We start from the raw sequence: 16,573 nt of genomic DNA on the forward strand, positions 1-16,573 counted from the left end.
AATGAGGAAATTTTTAAAAATCTGAAGTTTGGGGAAATAAATGTGATTTTAAAGCAATTTCAAAACTGAAGGTACATGTTTAACAGGATCCGTGACTAAAATGCTGCAGTCCTTGCTATTTCATTTATTCTACTTTTTAACTTTAAGACTGTTGCACCGAAGATAGGAAAAGGATTCTCGGAGAATAACATCTGTTTCAGATCCCGATTTTAATCATTTGTTTCTATTATCGGAATGTATAAATCCTATGCAAACGTTTCTTCGCATAAATAATTTCGTTTCTGAAGAGCTAAGTAGGATAAATCTTTTTTGTTGTAAGTCATTCACATTTGTAAGCAAATGTCTCATTGAACATCTTTAAAGATTGGCATGCCACCATGATCAACCATTATTTCACCTTTACTGAAGTCAAAGAAAAATGAAGCTAGATTGTGTGTTCTCAATTTGCAGTCTACAAAGTAACTTTATTGTCTTAACATTTCTTTTTCTGGTGTGAGCAAGGGGCTTCTAAATCTACAATATGGACATATTTTCCCCACGTTTTAGAGTTAATTGTACGGAAAAATACCATCATCGTTGATCAAAAGATTTTGAAAATCCCTACCAATTGTTTGTCAGATGTAACTATCTTCTGATTACTTTCATTTTATTGATTTTACCTTGTTCTCTTGCTGATTATTGGCAGACTCAGTCTCTCTGTTTTCACAAAGAACTCATGAAGAGGACGATAGGGAAACCCACGTATGCTTTTGAAGCTAGGGATTATGTTGTAAGTTAACCTGTGACGGCTAGGTCATACGGTCACGGCACAGGCACTAACCCCTGTGACAGCACCAAGACTGGGGACCCAGATGCTCTCTGACCCGGACACTGGGAAAAGCCTCACTGTATCGATCCAACCACACAGGCTTCTTCTTCCGGAAAAGTTACATGGAAAAAGGAACCAAACTATCAAACTTCCTAAAAATGTCAGTGAGCTGATCTTGTGTTTTTCCCCTTTTCATTGATTGGGATTGCCGTCTGAGCTGTTGTCACTGGGTATGATTTTACGGCAGAATTTCACCCCTAAAAGGCAGCTGGTCACGGGAGAATGACACTCTCGCAGACGGCAGCGTGTAGCACGCTTACCCACACCCACGTCTGAAACAGATGGATCCGTGGATCCGTAAGGGACAACCAAAAAAATCAGCGAAGCCTGAGCATGACTTTCCGTGGACCTTAAACCAGATCCTTATATATTCGTGTTCACTGTCCCCTTTCTTTGTACTTGAGGTTAGTACCTGTGACGGCCCAATAACACATGGATCCGCCAGCTCTGTGTGCCCTCATGTGTTATTGACACTCGTGGCTCCCCAGGCTCCGTAATTGTTGCCTGAAACTGACAGCTTTTTAGTTCTTCAGGTGTCTTGCAATGCACTTAATGCAACCTTTGAAAGTATTCTGTTGGCAGACGATTCAGTTTCTAATTTGAAATGATCTAACTGGCTGGCTTACAGCTTAAGACCAAACACCAGTTTATAATTGTTAAAAAGGATCCCATATACTGGGATGGTGCTTCTTGTAGATTATCCATCACTGTCCACTTCAGAAAAGTGAATTTGTCTGAGAATTCGATATTGCCTCTCTCTATTGGGATTTGTTCTCAATCCTAATGACTTGCTTTTATTATGAAGTGGTTATATTCCTATGCTCTTAGTTTTGATGTCAGAATTCTGTTTTTGGAATGCTTAAGAAAGAATATATTACTTTAAGCAATGGAAGTAGCCCATAGAAAGCAGATAGAGTGCCGAGTTCAAATCAGCGACATTTCCACAGTAACGTCTGAGAAACATTTGTATATGGTCGTATGCTTCGCAGGGAAGATATTTGCAAAGTTTTCTGCTGTGCACCATAAGTGTTGTCTGTAAAGAACTCAAATTGTGATGAACAGATCTGTGCTAAAGTTTACAGGAGGGGCTCAAGGCATTCATGTAGGTTGCCTACGTGAGAGCGGTCATGAATATGACTGTACCTGTTTCCCCCAGAGTTTTGTCTTGCTACTTCTTTCCTTAAAAGTCTTTTTCCCCGTAGGGACAATTTCTTTAAAAGCTTAATTAATGCTTGTTCACAAAGAAGTATCAACTTTGAGTTAATCTGAAGAGTAAGATTTTTTAAATCTAGTTAAGGAATTTTTAACACCCTCTCCCCTCCCAATTTCAAATCAAAGGACACTGTCTTTGGTACTTTGTCTCTGACATATTTTTGGATCCTCCTACCAATTGCCTAAACTTTAGGGTTGATAACAGCTAAGTACGTGTGCACCGAGCTCTCAAAATACTGCTTTATAGCCAAAAAGCATGTTTCACCTGTTTCTGAAGAACCAATGTTTCTTTTCCTAATTTTGAGATGCCTTTTAATCTGGTTTTGGATCCAGTAATTAGTATAGTTTTGCCAGTCTCCGGGCCTAGCAGAATTGCAGCTGCTGTGTCCTGATAATGAACAGGAAATCCATAGCAAGGAGTAAGTACACCTCAGTAGTTGAGACAGTTGGCTATCTATTTCCTAAAGGTAACTTGTAAGAGCAGCAGCTTCTGTTAACTCCCCAGATGCTATAGAACCCCTGTGGGTAGGGCTCTGAGTTCGATAGAAAGCCCCAGAAGACACCTTCTGCAGAGCAAGAGGTGCATGCAGTCCACAGGTGGGAGAGAGCATCATGCTTCCACCTCCAGCCAGGCGCTGAAAGGCTCCCTGGAGGTTGGTTCTTAGAGCATCTTCCAGTCCTGTGTTCCCATTTACCAGTTTGAGACTTTGCCTTAATACCTTTAGGAAATGCCACTGTTCGTATTTATTAGATCTCCTTAAGATAAAAATATTACTGGGATGTTGTGGAACTAATTGCTTTCCCAACGCTTTTAGTCTGTGTGGAACTTTCCATGGGAAATTTGGTGAACAAAAGGCTATGTGATTATTTCCATCTTTTACAATCATGCTATTTCACCGACCGCAAACTTATATTGGTTTATACTCAGGCTGATGTGACCAATCCAGAACAGTAAACGGAAACCCTCCTTTTCTATCTTTATACTTTGCTCTGGCAACGTGGCAGCTAAAGAAAGGTTTTGGTCGATCAGCCCCTCTTGGGAACTTTGGCACAGAACCGCTGCAAATCATTTTCACGAAGCGCCAGGTGAATTGATGTATGTTAATTCAGTGTAATGGACAAGTTCCTCTTCTTCTCATGTGTTGTTGTTTCTCTCTCTCTCTCTCTCTCTCTCTCGCTCTCTTTTTTTTCCCTGTTACTCCTTCAATTTTTACACGAAGCTTTCTCTCAAGCTGGTAAGCACAATTCCTCCATGCATGTCCTGAATCTAATCAGGTTTTTTGGTGTATGTTTTGTGGGTGCCGTGCCATTGTGCAACAAATCTTCAGAGTCAACTGTTGATTTGTGTTTCTCTTGTGTGTGCTTTTGTTGGTGTTTCTTTATTAGACCTCTGGAATACAAAGGTCCAGAGTCTAACAGAGGTGACTGTAATCTTTTCAAGTTGCTAAGAAAATTAACGCTTAACTCATGATTTGGTTTTCTTTACCACTGGAGTCTTAAGAGGATGACAGATGTTGATAAACTTTATTTAAATGTGAACATAAACATGAATATTAGATATGAGGGAGTTTATGTATTGGATCATTCGGAATAAATGCAAATATAATCGTTGAAAATTGCTCCTCCCCGGGAGCCACAGAAGCAGATGAAAAATGCTGGGGACCTGAGGGAGACATGCAGGAATGATGCCGGGCTCCAACTCAGGTCTCAGGCACCTTCGAGAATTGGAGGTCACGAAATCTTTAAGTTGCTACATAAATACATGGGTGCCTTGTGCATAGCTGATTTAAGAAATCAAAGACGATTTTATGGACAATGAAAAGAGCCTCCTAAGCCTTTCTAAAATGATTTCTTTAGTGTTCGGTGTTGTTTCTACTTTTAATTCCATAGCCCTAGTAAATAGTCAAACTAATCATTAAATCTATTAAAAGAAACTCTTAACCACATAACCCATTACTGTACTTCAAATATGTGTAAGTTACGTAACAGTCTCCAACACCACAGCTGAGAATATCCTAAAATTACGGACAGTGATGAACTGTGACACTTCAACCAGGGATAAGACCAGCATTTTATGCGCTGCTGTTGAGAAAGTATGACAATATTTTATGGTTATCCTTATACATACTTTCATACATGTTTCAGTACATACATAAGCATATATATACATAATTTTTCGACCTGACTCAGTATTTGGCGACTGTTCCAGCCCTAAGGAAAAGGAATATTTTATTAAATTAAACGTTTCTTAGACGGCAAAATAAAATCCCGAGAAGAGTTCTACAAGAAGGAAAGATCTTAAATGAACATCAGTCATTAGCAGCAGTGTGAGTTTGGGAGAAATTGGATCCATAAACTGGGAGCCTCTCGGATGCCAGGGTTTCTTTTTTGCCCTTTATTTGTTCTTTTGCTCACGTGCTAGCAGCTAAAGATAACATTATCGGGCAGTCTTTCTGTTTGAGATAAATCATTTTACCAACCTCGTATTGAACTGCTGCTCGATGCCCTTACTTTGAAGCTAACAGAGAAGTTACACACAGATGGCTTGGGTGTAAAAATAATAAAACTCAAGAAGCAGCTCGTGCCATTGCCCAGGAGCAAGTGTTTGATTCCAGTAGCAGGTAAAACGAGATCCTCTTAGAGCCACAGCCATTGAAAATATACGTATTTTGGGCCCTTTTCCAAACCCTGGTACAGCCAGTATCCTAGGGGCCCCTCCGGAGAGTTCAGAAAATCTATTCTGCCTCGAAGGTAGAAATAAAAATTCCTCTGTGGCAAAATGAATCATAGGTGAGAGTATTGTTCGAAAGAATTCAAGCTTCGAAAGGTGAATAGGACAAAATGAACCTTTGAAGGTACTTTCCAGAAACCTCGAGTTTCTTTGGATCTAGAAGAAGCTGTTGACCTGAATCTCCAATGGTCACATGAAGTTTGTTTGAGGCATAGTTACTGGGATTGGTTTTTAAATAACAACACAGAAATATAGACTATCTATTGAAAGGGACCTAACTGGTCAGTTAGACTAACTCCTGATCAAGTGAAAGGGATCATTTATTATTTAATTGCTTTCGTTTCTGTAGATGATCAGGGTTGCGTTTGTTGTTGTCGTCGTTTGGGCATCTATTTGTAAGTCGTAAGTTAGAGTGTCGTTTACTACAGCTTTCTTTGCACCTGTTTATCCAGTGCAAACCTTACACCTGTTCACAGTCTAGACCTATGTGGTACAATGTGGTTTCCACGCACCACAGGTAACTTAATTAAATTTAACTTAATTTAAATGAAAAGTAACTAAAATTTTAAAATTCAGTTCCACAGTTGTACTGGGCACACTTCCAAGGGCTCAACAGCCATATGCGGCTACTATATTGGACGGTGCAGATGTGAGAACATTTCCATCACTGAGAAAGTTCTTTTGGGTCTCATAGCACATAGCGAGGCTCAATAAATATGTATGAGTGAACACTGACTGCTTCCTAGGTTTGCTGACCTCTGCAGCAGTGTATCTCACGCTGTGTTTTGTCGCATTCTAGCATTAAAACAAAAATGAAAACAAAACCAAAATCTCTGTTCTAGAAAACACGCTGATCTCTTTTAAGTCAATTCAGCATGAGAACAAAGTACTGAGCTTTCAGGCTCAGTGATTGAGTTGAGAAAACTGAAAAGCACTTAATTAAGGTTTCAAGTGTTATAGCACAATAGTTTATGGAAAAGGAAAAACAGGTCTGCTTTATTTTTATATTGAAGATTACTTGGCTTCATCTTAGTTTTAGAAGCAAGTTGAACTTCCTTGGTTTGGCATTAGGGAATAATCACTTCTGTTTTGCTTTTCACTCACACACACGCACACACACACACACACACGCGCACACAAGTCTTTGAGACTATTAGCTGAAAGGTCTTTGGTGGCCTTAGTGGTGAACTATTTGCTGAATCACAAACTTCCAGCACAGCAGCCTGGCATTTTCTCATAAGCAGCCTAGGAACTTCAGTCACAAGCCCCCGTGTAAGCTGCTTGGCAAACTCAAGCTAATTTTGCAATTACATTATCCGGGTCCCTTCTTTTCCACCCACTCCCAGGCAAGCCTGTCTTGCCTTTGTTTAATTGGTTCTAAAGCAAAATCTCTTTTCTAAATTCCCTGGCTTATCCCTGGCTATTGATAAATTTCTCTTTCTTTATGAAAATAGCCTCATTTAAGGAAAAGCACTTGATGGCCACAGCTTAGCTACAGCTTCTGACATGTAAGCGTAGGTAGGAGTCTAGAAACTCACGGTTGATATTTTCTACTTAAATCACATGCACAGAGGAGAGAGAGCAATTTTTTTGAAAGGGAATCAAGATATCAAAGTACACTACTTCTGATGAATTAGAAACAGCTGAGGCTGATTTCATACACTGTGGGTTGTTGGGTTTGAATCTGGGGCTGGGGGCGGTGTTCTCTATGAATTCTCTGAGATGATCCTAACGATGATGAAAAAGAACCGACCAGATGTTTAGAGGCAGCAGAGGCAAGAAGAGTGCATGGCAGGGAGGTGGGGGGGGATTGTTTTTTTTTAATGTCCCTTTTACCCACATTCTCTGAGGAACTAGACGTCCCATCTGTCACTTCACTTTTCGGCCTCAGCCTGTGTGAGGAGACGGGAAGGAACACTCAGGCTGGGTGGGGTGGGGGAAGCAATGCCATCGAAATGCAGCACTTGGCGGGGGCACTTATCACTGTTTTATGTGAAGAAACAAACCTAAAGCTTCAGTGTTTCCACCGACACTGACACTAAAGTGCAGAATCAGTCTCCAAATTTGTTTTTCATTGATCCTCTCTGGAGTCAAAAGTGTCTCTTCCTGTCTCGGTGCTCCCTGCCTTGTCAGAGGTGTCTGGGCCGGCATGAAAACGGTGTGCGGGCCTTTTGCAGTTTGCATGCACTGATTTTTGCATCTCAGCTGGGTGTCGTGGGAAAGAGCTTAATTTAGTTCATGAAAACACATGCAGACGTCTGCATTGCCCTGTTGTCTGGGGACTCTTTCCCGCAGGCTTCCCTCGGTGTCTTTTTGTCAAGGAGTGCCGTGAGGTTTCTATTTCTTTTTGCATCTGCAGGGTGCGACTCCAGAAGATTTCAGCAACCTCCCACCTGAACAGAGAAGGAAAAAGCTACAACAGAAAGTCGATGAATTAAATAAAGAAATTCAAAAGGAGATGGATCAAAGGTAGAGTGGATCGATATGACTTATTAAGACATTTGAGTTCGGTTTGGAAAGATGGGAGGCCCTACATCAGATTTTAATCCCAGTGATTATTTCAGCCGCGTGTTTGGTTGTAGTCTACTGGATTGCTTTAGTAAAGACAGGGAGGGTTCTTTTAACAAATAGGTATTATTCTGAGTTTGGACAACAAAATACACATGACTGTCTTCTTCATTTTTGTATGTGTTCACTTACTTTAGTAATGCCACATTCACCATGCTAGCACCATGGAATGCAAATTCAGGTTAGACAAGAAAATTTCACAAGTACAGCAAAGCATTCTGTAGCATACCGAAGTTTGTATAATGTCTGACCAAACCAGTTTGCTCATAAATCACTTCCATTATAGGTGATCTATTTAGTTTAATATTTATGATTCTTACAGAGAAAATAAACATACTATACACATTTAAAAAAGTGTTTTCATTTACCTTTGCATTAGCACTTAAAAAACACATTTCTGTTTCAAAATGTATATTAGCCATAAAAAGGAACAAAATTGGAACAACATTGGAACAAAAGGAACAACATGTCATTTGTAGAGATGTGGATGGACCTAGAGACTGTCATACAGAGTGAAGTAAGCCAGAAAGAGAAAAACAAATATCGTATATTAACGCATATGTGTGGAATCTAGAAAAATGGTACAGATGAACCCATTTGTAGGGCAGGGATAGAGACGTAGATGTAGAGAACAGACATGTGGACACGGGGGGGGGAACGGGAGGATGGGACGAATTGGGAGATTAGGTTTGACATAAATACACTACCATGTGTAAACTAGATAGCTAGTGGGAACCTGCTGTATAGCACGGGGAGCTCAGCTTGGTGCTCTGTGATGACGTAGATGCGGGGGCAGGGGGGAGGTCCACGAGGGAGGGGATATATGTACACATATAGCTGATTCACTTCATTGTACAGTAGAAACTAACACAACACTGTAAAGCAATTTTACTCCAATAAAAAAAAATATCCTAATATAACAGCAGCAAAATATAGCCCTGCAATTACAAAAGTGCTAAACGGGGATCTACAACTATTTTCTTTTTTTTAAATTAATTAATTAATTTCTTTATGGCTGCGTTGGGTCTTCATTGCTGTGTGTGGTTTTTCTCTAGTTGTGGCGAGCAGGGGCTACTCTTCGTCACTGTGCGCGGGCTTCTCATTGCGGTGGCTTCTCTTTGTTGTGGAGCACGGGCTCTAGGCACACGGGCTTCAGTAGTTGTGGCTCACGGGCTTAGTTGCTCTGCGGCATGTGGGATCTTCCCAGACCGGGGATCGAACCCATGTCCCCTGCATTGGCAGGCAGATTCTTAACCACTGTACCACCAGGGAAGTCCCTTAAGTTATTTTCATATTTACAACTATGATTCTGAAATAAATACTATTTCTAAGCAGCTCTGTTATCAGCTTTTTAGGTTTGGTTTAAAAACATACACGTAATTGCTAGGAGGTTTATAATGTATTCCGTTCCTGAAAGCGTTCCTCAAAAGCCAACCAGCCCTCAAAACAGTACTCAGTCCACAAGGCCGTCAGAAAGAGTTAAATTAACTGGGGTAAACAAGAGTCCTACGTTACATCAAAAGCATATGATATTCTGCAGCAACTAACTGGGAGCGTTTCAGGATTGACTGGCGTGTTGTCCTCTTTAGAACTAATTTCATCAGAAGAGTTTAAGAAGGTGGACATTGGGGACTTCCCTGGTGGTCCAGTGGTAAAGAATCCACCTTACAATGCAGGGGACCGCGGGTTCGATTCCTGGTCGGGGAACTAAGATCTCACATGCCGCGGGGCAACTAAGCCTACGCACCACAACTACTGAGCTTGCGCGCCTCAGCGAGAGAGCCTGCATGCCACAAACTACAGAGCCCACGCGCCCTGGAGACTGTGCGCCACAACTAGCGAAGAGAAAACCCGCACTCCACAACTAGAGAAGAGAAAACCCACGCGCCACAACTAGAGAGAAGCCCGCGCGTCACAACGAAGATCCCCCATGCCGCAACTAAGACCTGACACAGTCAAAAATAAATAAAATAAATAAATTAATGATAAATAAATCTTAAAAAAAAATAAGGTGGACATTGTACCACTACCAAGTGCATTTAAAAGTGACATGTTTCCTCTGTGCTAATTTGACACCCCTGAATGACCTAGCTAGTGAACTAGTCACGGTAACTTGGTCACCAGGCAAACCAAGCCTGCAAGAAAGGACGCCAGTGTTCAAATTACCATGTTATCGTCTGACCCAGTTTATTTTCAACATAAACATACAATCTCAATACGAGATGTCTAACTAAAGCAAGCACCACCAACAAGACCAAGACAGCTTCTCCTGTTCCAAGGTTTAGGTTTTGCCCAGAATTCTCGGCACGTGGAATAGCCCACACCAAGAGCCATTGCTCCCATAACAAAGCCTTGGGCTGCCACGCGCATGTGGATCAAATAAACAGACATTTTAGTATCTCCCCTGCTCTTCAATCTATATAATCCATATGCAACGATTGCTGCAAAAACCTGCCATTCCAATGGGGACAAATGGTGCCTCTCTAGCTTTCTGGATAGAGAGGCACATGTAGTGATTGAAGAATCTTCAGACAATGACAAGACATCTCAGGCTCCAACTGGCTTCAAAAAGATTTTCTGGTGGTTTTTGTTTGTTTGTTTTTGTTTAGTTTGGCCGTACCACGTGGCTTGTAGAATCTTAGTTCCCTGACCAGGGATTGAACCCGGGCTGTGGCAGTGAATGCCCGGAATCCTAACCACTAGGCCACCAGGGAATTCCTGTTTTCTCTCTATCATGAGTGTAGAGGTGAAGTTTTTGTACAAATGAGGGAGAGCGAAGTGGCGTGACCCCCACCCTATCCCTTGCCCCACGTCGGAGCTTTGGATACAAAATGTACTTGTCTTTGTATTTGAGGGTAAGTAAAAATCAGCCTTCCTATAGATTCTCATGTCTTCTCGTCTTTTTATAGAGTGTGTTGATGGTATCTAGAAAACAAGTCACAGTATGTCTTATACACATCACCAGCCATCAGAGGTGTAAATATTTGCTTGTTCTTGACAAGCACCTGCCCATCTGCCCCGGCTCCCACTGGGAGAGTCCCCTGGTTTCTGAGCTGTTCTATAAGTTTGATCCTAGGGATGGTAGGTTGGTACATATGCAAAAAAAGAAAACAAAAAATTGGGAAAAGATTCAATATCTCTTCCCATTTGCACTTCCTTCCCACATTTATAACGAATAATACCTTCACATCATTTAGGGGATACTTGCTAATGATCCTGATTGAAAAGCCACTCTAGGGAACTATACTCGATATTTTATAATAACCTGTAAGGGAAAAGAATCTGGAAAGAAAAAGATATGTGTATGTATAACTGAATCACTTTGCTGTACACCTGAAACTAACACAACATTGTAAATCAACTGTACTCCAGTTTAGAAAAAGAAAAAGGAAAAGAACAGCCACTTTTTATTCTCTCACCTTCTATGTTCTCACTGACGGAATTAAGTGAATCATCATTAATGGCGATTTGAACTTAAAAGATAACTTGAGATTTTGTGCTCTATATAAGTAGGCCAAATTGTAGTCCTACATAAATTTAGTTATATTGAAGCTGGGGTTAAAACTTGGTTGTGCAAAAAATAAACAAACTTGGTAAGGCAGTCAGTTTAAGTACATGCAAAAGAAAAGTGGGTTTTGATTTTTTTTAATCTCTGGGAGAGCAACTCCTGAAAAATAGATCGTTTTATAAATATTGTTGCAGTATGTTAAAAAGAGGAACACATATGATGACCTTTGTTCTAGTTTTATATTAAAAATAGACTTTATGAAATAAAAATTTTTTGTACTTTTTATAAATAGAAGTCTTTGTATGTTTTATAACATCTGGGACCAAATATAAAAGGGTTTCTAAATGTATTATAAACCTCCTGCTGTTTACTAAGTGAGCACTTATATTTTGCACAGGAGTAACAAGTTATGACTCAAATATCTGAAATGACATTTTATAGGTTGTTGACAGACTCTCTCTAATTGTTTGATATCATTCAGAAAAGTTCCTCTGTCACTTGGGTTGTGGCTGTGGAGCTTGGTTAACGTTTGAAACCCCAGAGCAGTGCTTGCTGGTAATAAGGCAAATCACGTTCAACCATTCACTTCACCTCTGTTTATCGAGCATTTACTGTGTACAAGGAAATATTCTAGGTATAGCAATGAGGATAAAGCCATGAACAAAACATCAAAAACATCTGTTCTCATGCAACTTACATTTTGTGCAGGAGGAACAGAAAATAAAAGGTTTTGAGCAGAGGTGGCATGATCTGGAAAAGGCTAGATTTTTGTTTTCAGTTTTTTTTTTTTTAATAATCCAAAAAGGCAAGAAAGGAGAGAAAAAATATTAATATATAGAATAGGCAGGACAAATCAAAAGCACAAAATAGAGTGGAAGATTTAAAATACCAAGCACACTAGACACCCCGGATTCCAATCTGGTTCCACCTGTCTGTTTTGCAAACTTTGGACAAGATTCTTAACCTCTTAGCACCTCGGTTTCCTCACCTTGAAAAGGGAGTTAATATGCCTGTCTATGAGGATTAGGTGTGTCAGGGTATGTCAAGTGCTGAGACAGTGCCTGGCATATTGTGTTTGTAAAATAAAATGAATCAGTATGTTAAATGTGAACAGACTACATGTTCCAACTAAGAGATTTTCAGACTGGACAAAAAACTAAAACCCACATGTATGCTAGTTACAAAAGACACGTCCAACTCATAAAGTGCAGAAAGTTTGAAAGCAAAGACTGGAAAAAGATGGGGCTTCCCTGGTGGCGCAGTGGTTAAGAATCCGCCTGCCAATGCAGGGGTCAGGGGTTCGAGCCCTGGTCTGGGAAGGTCCCACATGCCGCAGAGCAACTAAGCCCGTGAGCCGCAACTACTGAGCCCGCATGCCACAACAACTGAAGCCCGCATGCCTATAGTCCGTGCTCCGCAACAAGAGAAGCCACCGCAATGAGAAGCCTGCGCGCAACGACCAAGACCCAATGCAGCCAAAAATTAATAATTAATTAATTATTAAAAAAAAAGAATGGAAAAAGACAGACCATGCAGGTACCGACCAGAAGGAAAACTGGTGTGAGAACACTGACTTTCAGGCCAAAAAACACCCCAAACTATTCAGCTCAAAAGGATCAACTTCATAAAATAAATGATTCAAATAACAAATGGCTCAATTCACCAAGAAGAGATACAATTTTAAGTCTGTAGAACCATACTAGCATCGCCTCAAAATATAGAAAAGGTTATGCTGTTGACCTTCTGACATAAGTACAAGAAATACAAGCACATCATTACAGTGGGAGATTGTTCACGCACTTTTCTCGGTAATTGATAGAATAGATTAGCAGAGAGTCAGGATAGAGGATTTGAACAAAATAATTAACAAAATTGACCTAATACACAGATATCCAATAAGTGCATGTTCAAGCACACATAGAACATTTCCAAAAATTGGGCATATCCTGGTTTTATAGAATGAATCTCAACAAACATCAAAGGATAGACATCATTCAAAGTACGTTCTCTGAAGGCTGCAATTAAGCTGGATATCAGTAACAAAAATTTAGAAATTAAGAAATGTGGGGCTTCCCTGGTGGCGCAGTGGTTGAGAGTCCGCCTGCCGATGCAGGGGACACGGGTTCGTGCCCTGGTCCGGGAAGATCCCACATGCCACGGAGCGGCTGGGCCCGTGAGCCATGGCCGCTGAGTCCGCGTGTCCGGAGCCTGTGCGCCGCAACCGGAGAGGCCACAACAGTGAGAGGCCCGCATACCGAAAAAAAAAAGAAAGAAATGTGGCTCTCAACTAACAACATTGTAAAACAACTACACCCCCTTAAAAAATAAAATAAAATAAAATGTGGCTCTCCGCAGGGCTCAGTTACAGCAAGAAGCCTGCTCAGTCAAGTTAGAAAGGCTCCCCACCCTTCTTATCATTCTGGCATGAAGTCAGGAAGAATCCTGTTAAGTTGGTTTAGCAGGAATCGTTCCATTCACCTTTGATTTTCCATCCACTGAGTCCCTCATTCTGCTTATTGGCTAAAAATCCCCAGCTGTCTTTACTGTATTAGGAATCGAGCCCAGCTCTAACCTGAGGTGTCTTTTCCCCGATTGCAATTGTTTTTTGATTTTTTAAAATAAAATCTGTTTTTACTGCTTAAAAAAAAAAGAAAGAAATGTGGTTCTAAGTAACACATAGATTAAGGAAGAAGTCGTCATAGATACTAGAAAATATATGAAACAGAACTGAACCTTACCCTTCACGTACATTCTCCATCTCCGTTTTGGGGATGTCACTAAAGCCATGCTTATACGAGGAAATTTAAAGCTTCCAATACATATGAGAAACAAAGAAGGCTGCAAATCAGTGAGCTAAGCATCCCTCTTAAGAAGTTAGAAAAAGAGTAGCAAATTGAACCAAAGAAAATAGAAGAAAGGGAACGATAAAGGAAACTATCAATTAATGAAATAGAATCACACGTTCAACAGAGAGGATGAACAGAGCCAAAAGCTGGTTCCTTGAAATGATCAACAAAATTGAGAAACCTGCAGAGATTGATGAGGAGAGACCTGGATGAGAGGAATGGGAGATAGTGATTTTAAACAACTCTTTTGAGAAGTTTTGCTGAGAAATAGGGTACTGGAGATATAGGCCATGAAGTCGAGAGAAGACTTGTGTACATGTGGATGACCTTGCAGTTTGTTGTAGGGACATTTATTCATGTAACAAATACTTAGTGAGATCTATAGTGCACCAGGCGTGGTCCGGTCACTGGGGGTTTATCATGGTCATAAAGGGCTTGAGCCCAGAGAGCTCCTCGGAGAGCTGCTGCTCTAGGCGGGAGAGACAGACGATAAACAAGCATCATAACAAGTCATATAATGTTGGGAAGAGATACATGCAGTGGAAATAAAAGCAAGTAGAGCGAGGTAAGTGGGCTGGGAGGGCAAGTGGGTGGAGGGCTCCCGTGGAGACCTGGTCTTAGGGAAGAACAGAGGGTTCATTGTGCCCAGCAAGGGGCAATACGGGCTCAGAGGCAAGGGGGCAGGTGGAGGGGTGGTGAGGACTTGTGGAAATTCTCTTCCACTTATTTCTGTATTTTTGATTAAACTATTTCCCGTGACTCAAAATACAGTTTGTGTTGTTGGTCTTATGCTGGGTGATGGGTGCAGAGTTTCTTTTGCTGAAGCCCATTAAAGTTAGCCCCTCACCCTCGGCAGGAAGCCATTTGCTCTAAATTTAACTCGAATGCTCCTGAAGTGCCCCGAAGCCAGGGTTCCAGTTAGCAGAGCTCTCTGGTCCTAGAAACAACCTTCAGAGGGCTGCTATGGGCGGCCTTCCAGACAGGATTGCAGGAGGGGTGTGGGATCTTGCAGTGTGCAGCTTTAAGGCTCTGTTGCCCACCTGTCACGGATCCCGACTGTGGGTTCCGTTTCTTAAATAGTTGAAATCGTTGAAATCGAACTGTTTAACTTAATCCTTAGAATTCCCAAAGCAATGACCTGCACTTCTTCATGAGGTAGACATTGCAGCCCATGAGACCCATGGTTTGCATGCAAAACACGAACATGGAAATATTGGGGTTTTGTCTCTTGTTATGTAGGGCAAAGTGATGTGCAGGATTAATTTACGTTTCTCACTCGCTAAAGACAAGAGGGAGATTTCGTTCCGAAAAGGCAACTGGAATTTAAATATGGGTCTCTGGATCATACAGACCTTGGTAGCAGAATCCTTATCGAGACGTTTTAGAAGGGAGGCTGACCCAGTATCCCCTTCCAATCCACACCGCGGTGCAGTCTCGCCACGCCCTCATTCCCGTAGTTTTCATGGCGGTGGGAGAATATGACTGGCTGATGACAGCATTAACCTTTACCACGTTCTGCCCCTTCTTTTCAGAGATGCCATCACAAAAATGAAAGATGTCTACCTAAAGAATCCGCAAATGGGAGACCCCGCCAGTTTGGATCACAAATTAGCGGAAGTCAGCCAAAATATAGAAAAACTGAGACTGGAGGCCCAGAAATTTGAGGTAGGAAGAAGCTGTTGTGGAAAAGCTTTGTTGGAAAAAAAAGAAATAGAAGTGGGTGTAGGGGGTCACGAGACGCATACGCATATGGTTGTAAATCGCCATTGTTTCTTTCCCCGCGAGAGATGGAGCTGGAAAAATCAGGTGTCTCACGAGTTATGATAAAAGGAAAAAGACACTGTCATCCACTGGGTGCTCAGCTTTTCAGCATATCCTATTTTAAGGGTGTCCCTTAAAAGGGGCGCTATTTAAGCTTACATTTGTATACAGTGTTCGTTGTTTTTTTTTTATCTAAGTGTTTCACTTAAGTTGTTCTACTTCATCTCCTGTTGACAGTGGGTATAATTGGGAATATACGGTCGGCCATCATCTCAGTGAATCCAAAAGACAGTTTTTAAAAAGCCATTGATATTTGTAATTTTCTTGTAATGTCCTTGCCTGGCTTTGGTATCGGTGTAAACGTTTTCAAAATATACTCTGGATGCAAATTCCTTTTCAGATCTAGGATTTACAAATATTTTCTCCCATTCTGTGGACTGTTGTTTTACTCTCTTCAAGGTGTCCTTTGAAACACGAAAGTTTTATTTATGTTTTTGTTTTTTTGGCCATGCCACATGGCTTGCAGGATCTCGGTTCCCCGACCAGGGATTGAACCCGGGCCACGGTAATTAAAGCACCGAGCCCTAACCACTGGACCGCCAGGGAAGTCCCCAAAAGTCTTAATTTTGATGGAATCAATTTTTTTTTTCTTCTGTCACTTGTGCTTTTGGGGTCATAGCTAAGTTACCAGTGCCTAATCCAAGATCACAAACATTTATGCTTATGTTTTCTTCTAAGTTTTATAGTTTTAGCTTTTACATTTAGGTCTACGGTTCGTTTTGAGTTAATTTTTGTATATGGTTAAAGGTAGAGGTCCACCTTCATTCTTTTTTATGTTGTCCCGGCACCATTTGTTGAAAAGGCCTTTTCCTCCTTGAATTGTCTTGGCCCCTTTGTCGCAAATCAATTGATCATAAATACAAGGGTTTACTTCTGGGGGGGGGGGAACCATTGAAATATGTTACTGTTCCTTCAAAGGATCCATTATCAAAAGATGATATATGTGAAAACCAATAGGAAACACACATAAGAAATGAGGAAGAAACACAAATAATAAATCTTTTAAGGAGGGAGTGGGG

At 41.0% G+C, this 16,573-nt stretch overlaps 1 protein-coding gene across 19 annotated transcripts in view; it reads left to right on the forward strand.

Moving 5' to 3' along the window:
• Positions 1–16,573, forward strand: part of FNBP1 (formin binding protein 1) — a 146,239-nt gene that overhangs the window by 119,162 nt on the left and 10,504 nt on the right. For 7 of the 19 annotated variants that reach the window (XM_060300306.1, XM_060300305.1, XM_060300303.1 and 4 more), the window contains 4 exons: positions 686–769; positions 3,301–3,315; positions 7,171–7,280; positions 15,266–15,398. In XM_060300306.1, the coding sequence (XP_060156289.1) occupies positions 686–769; positions 3,301–3,315; positions 7,171–7,280; positions 15,266–15,398 (342 nt within the window). The remainder of the gene's footprint in view (positions 1–685; positions 770–3,300; positions 3,316–7,170; positions 7,281–15,265; positions 15,399–16,573) is intronic. The other 12 variants (XM_030838569.2, XM_030838570.2, XM_030838576.2 and 9 more) reach the window with 2 other exon arrangements.

Source organism: Globicephala melas, chromosome 6, assembly GCF_963455315.2.
Source record: "Globicephala melas chromosome 6, mGloMel1.2, whole genome shotgun sequence".
Lineage (NCBI taxonomy): Eukaryota > Metazoa > Chordata > Mammalia > Artiodactyla > Delphinidae > Globicephala > Globicephala melas.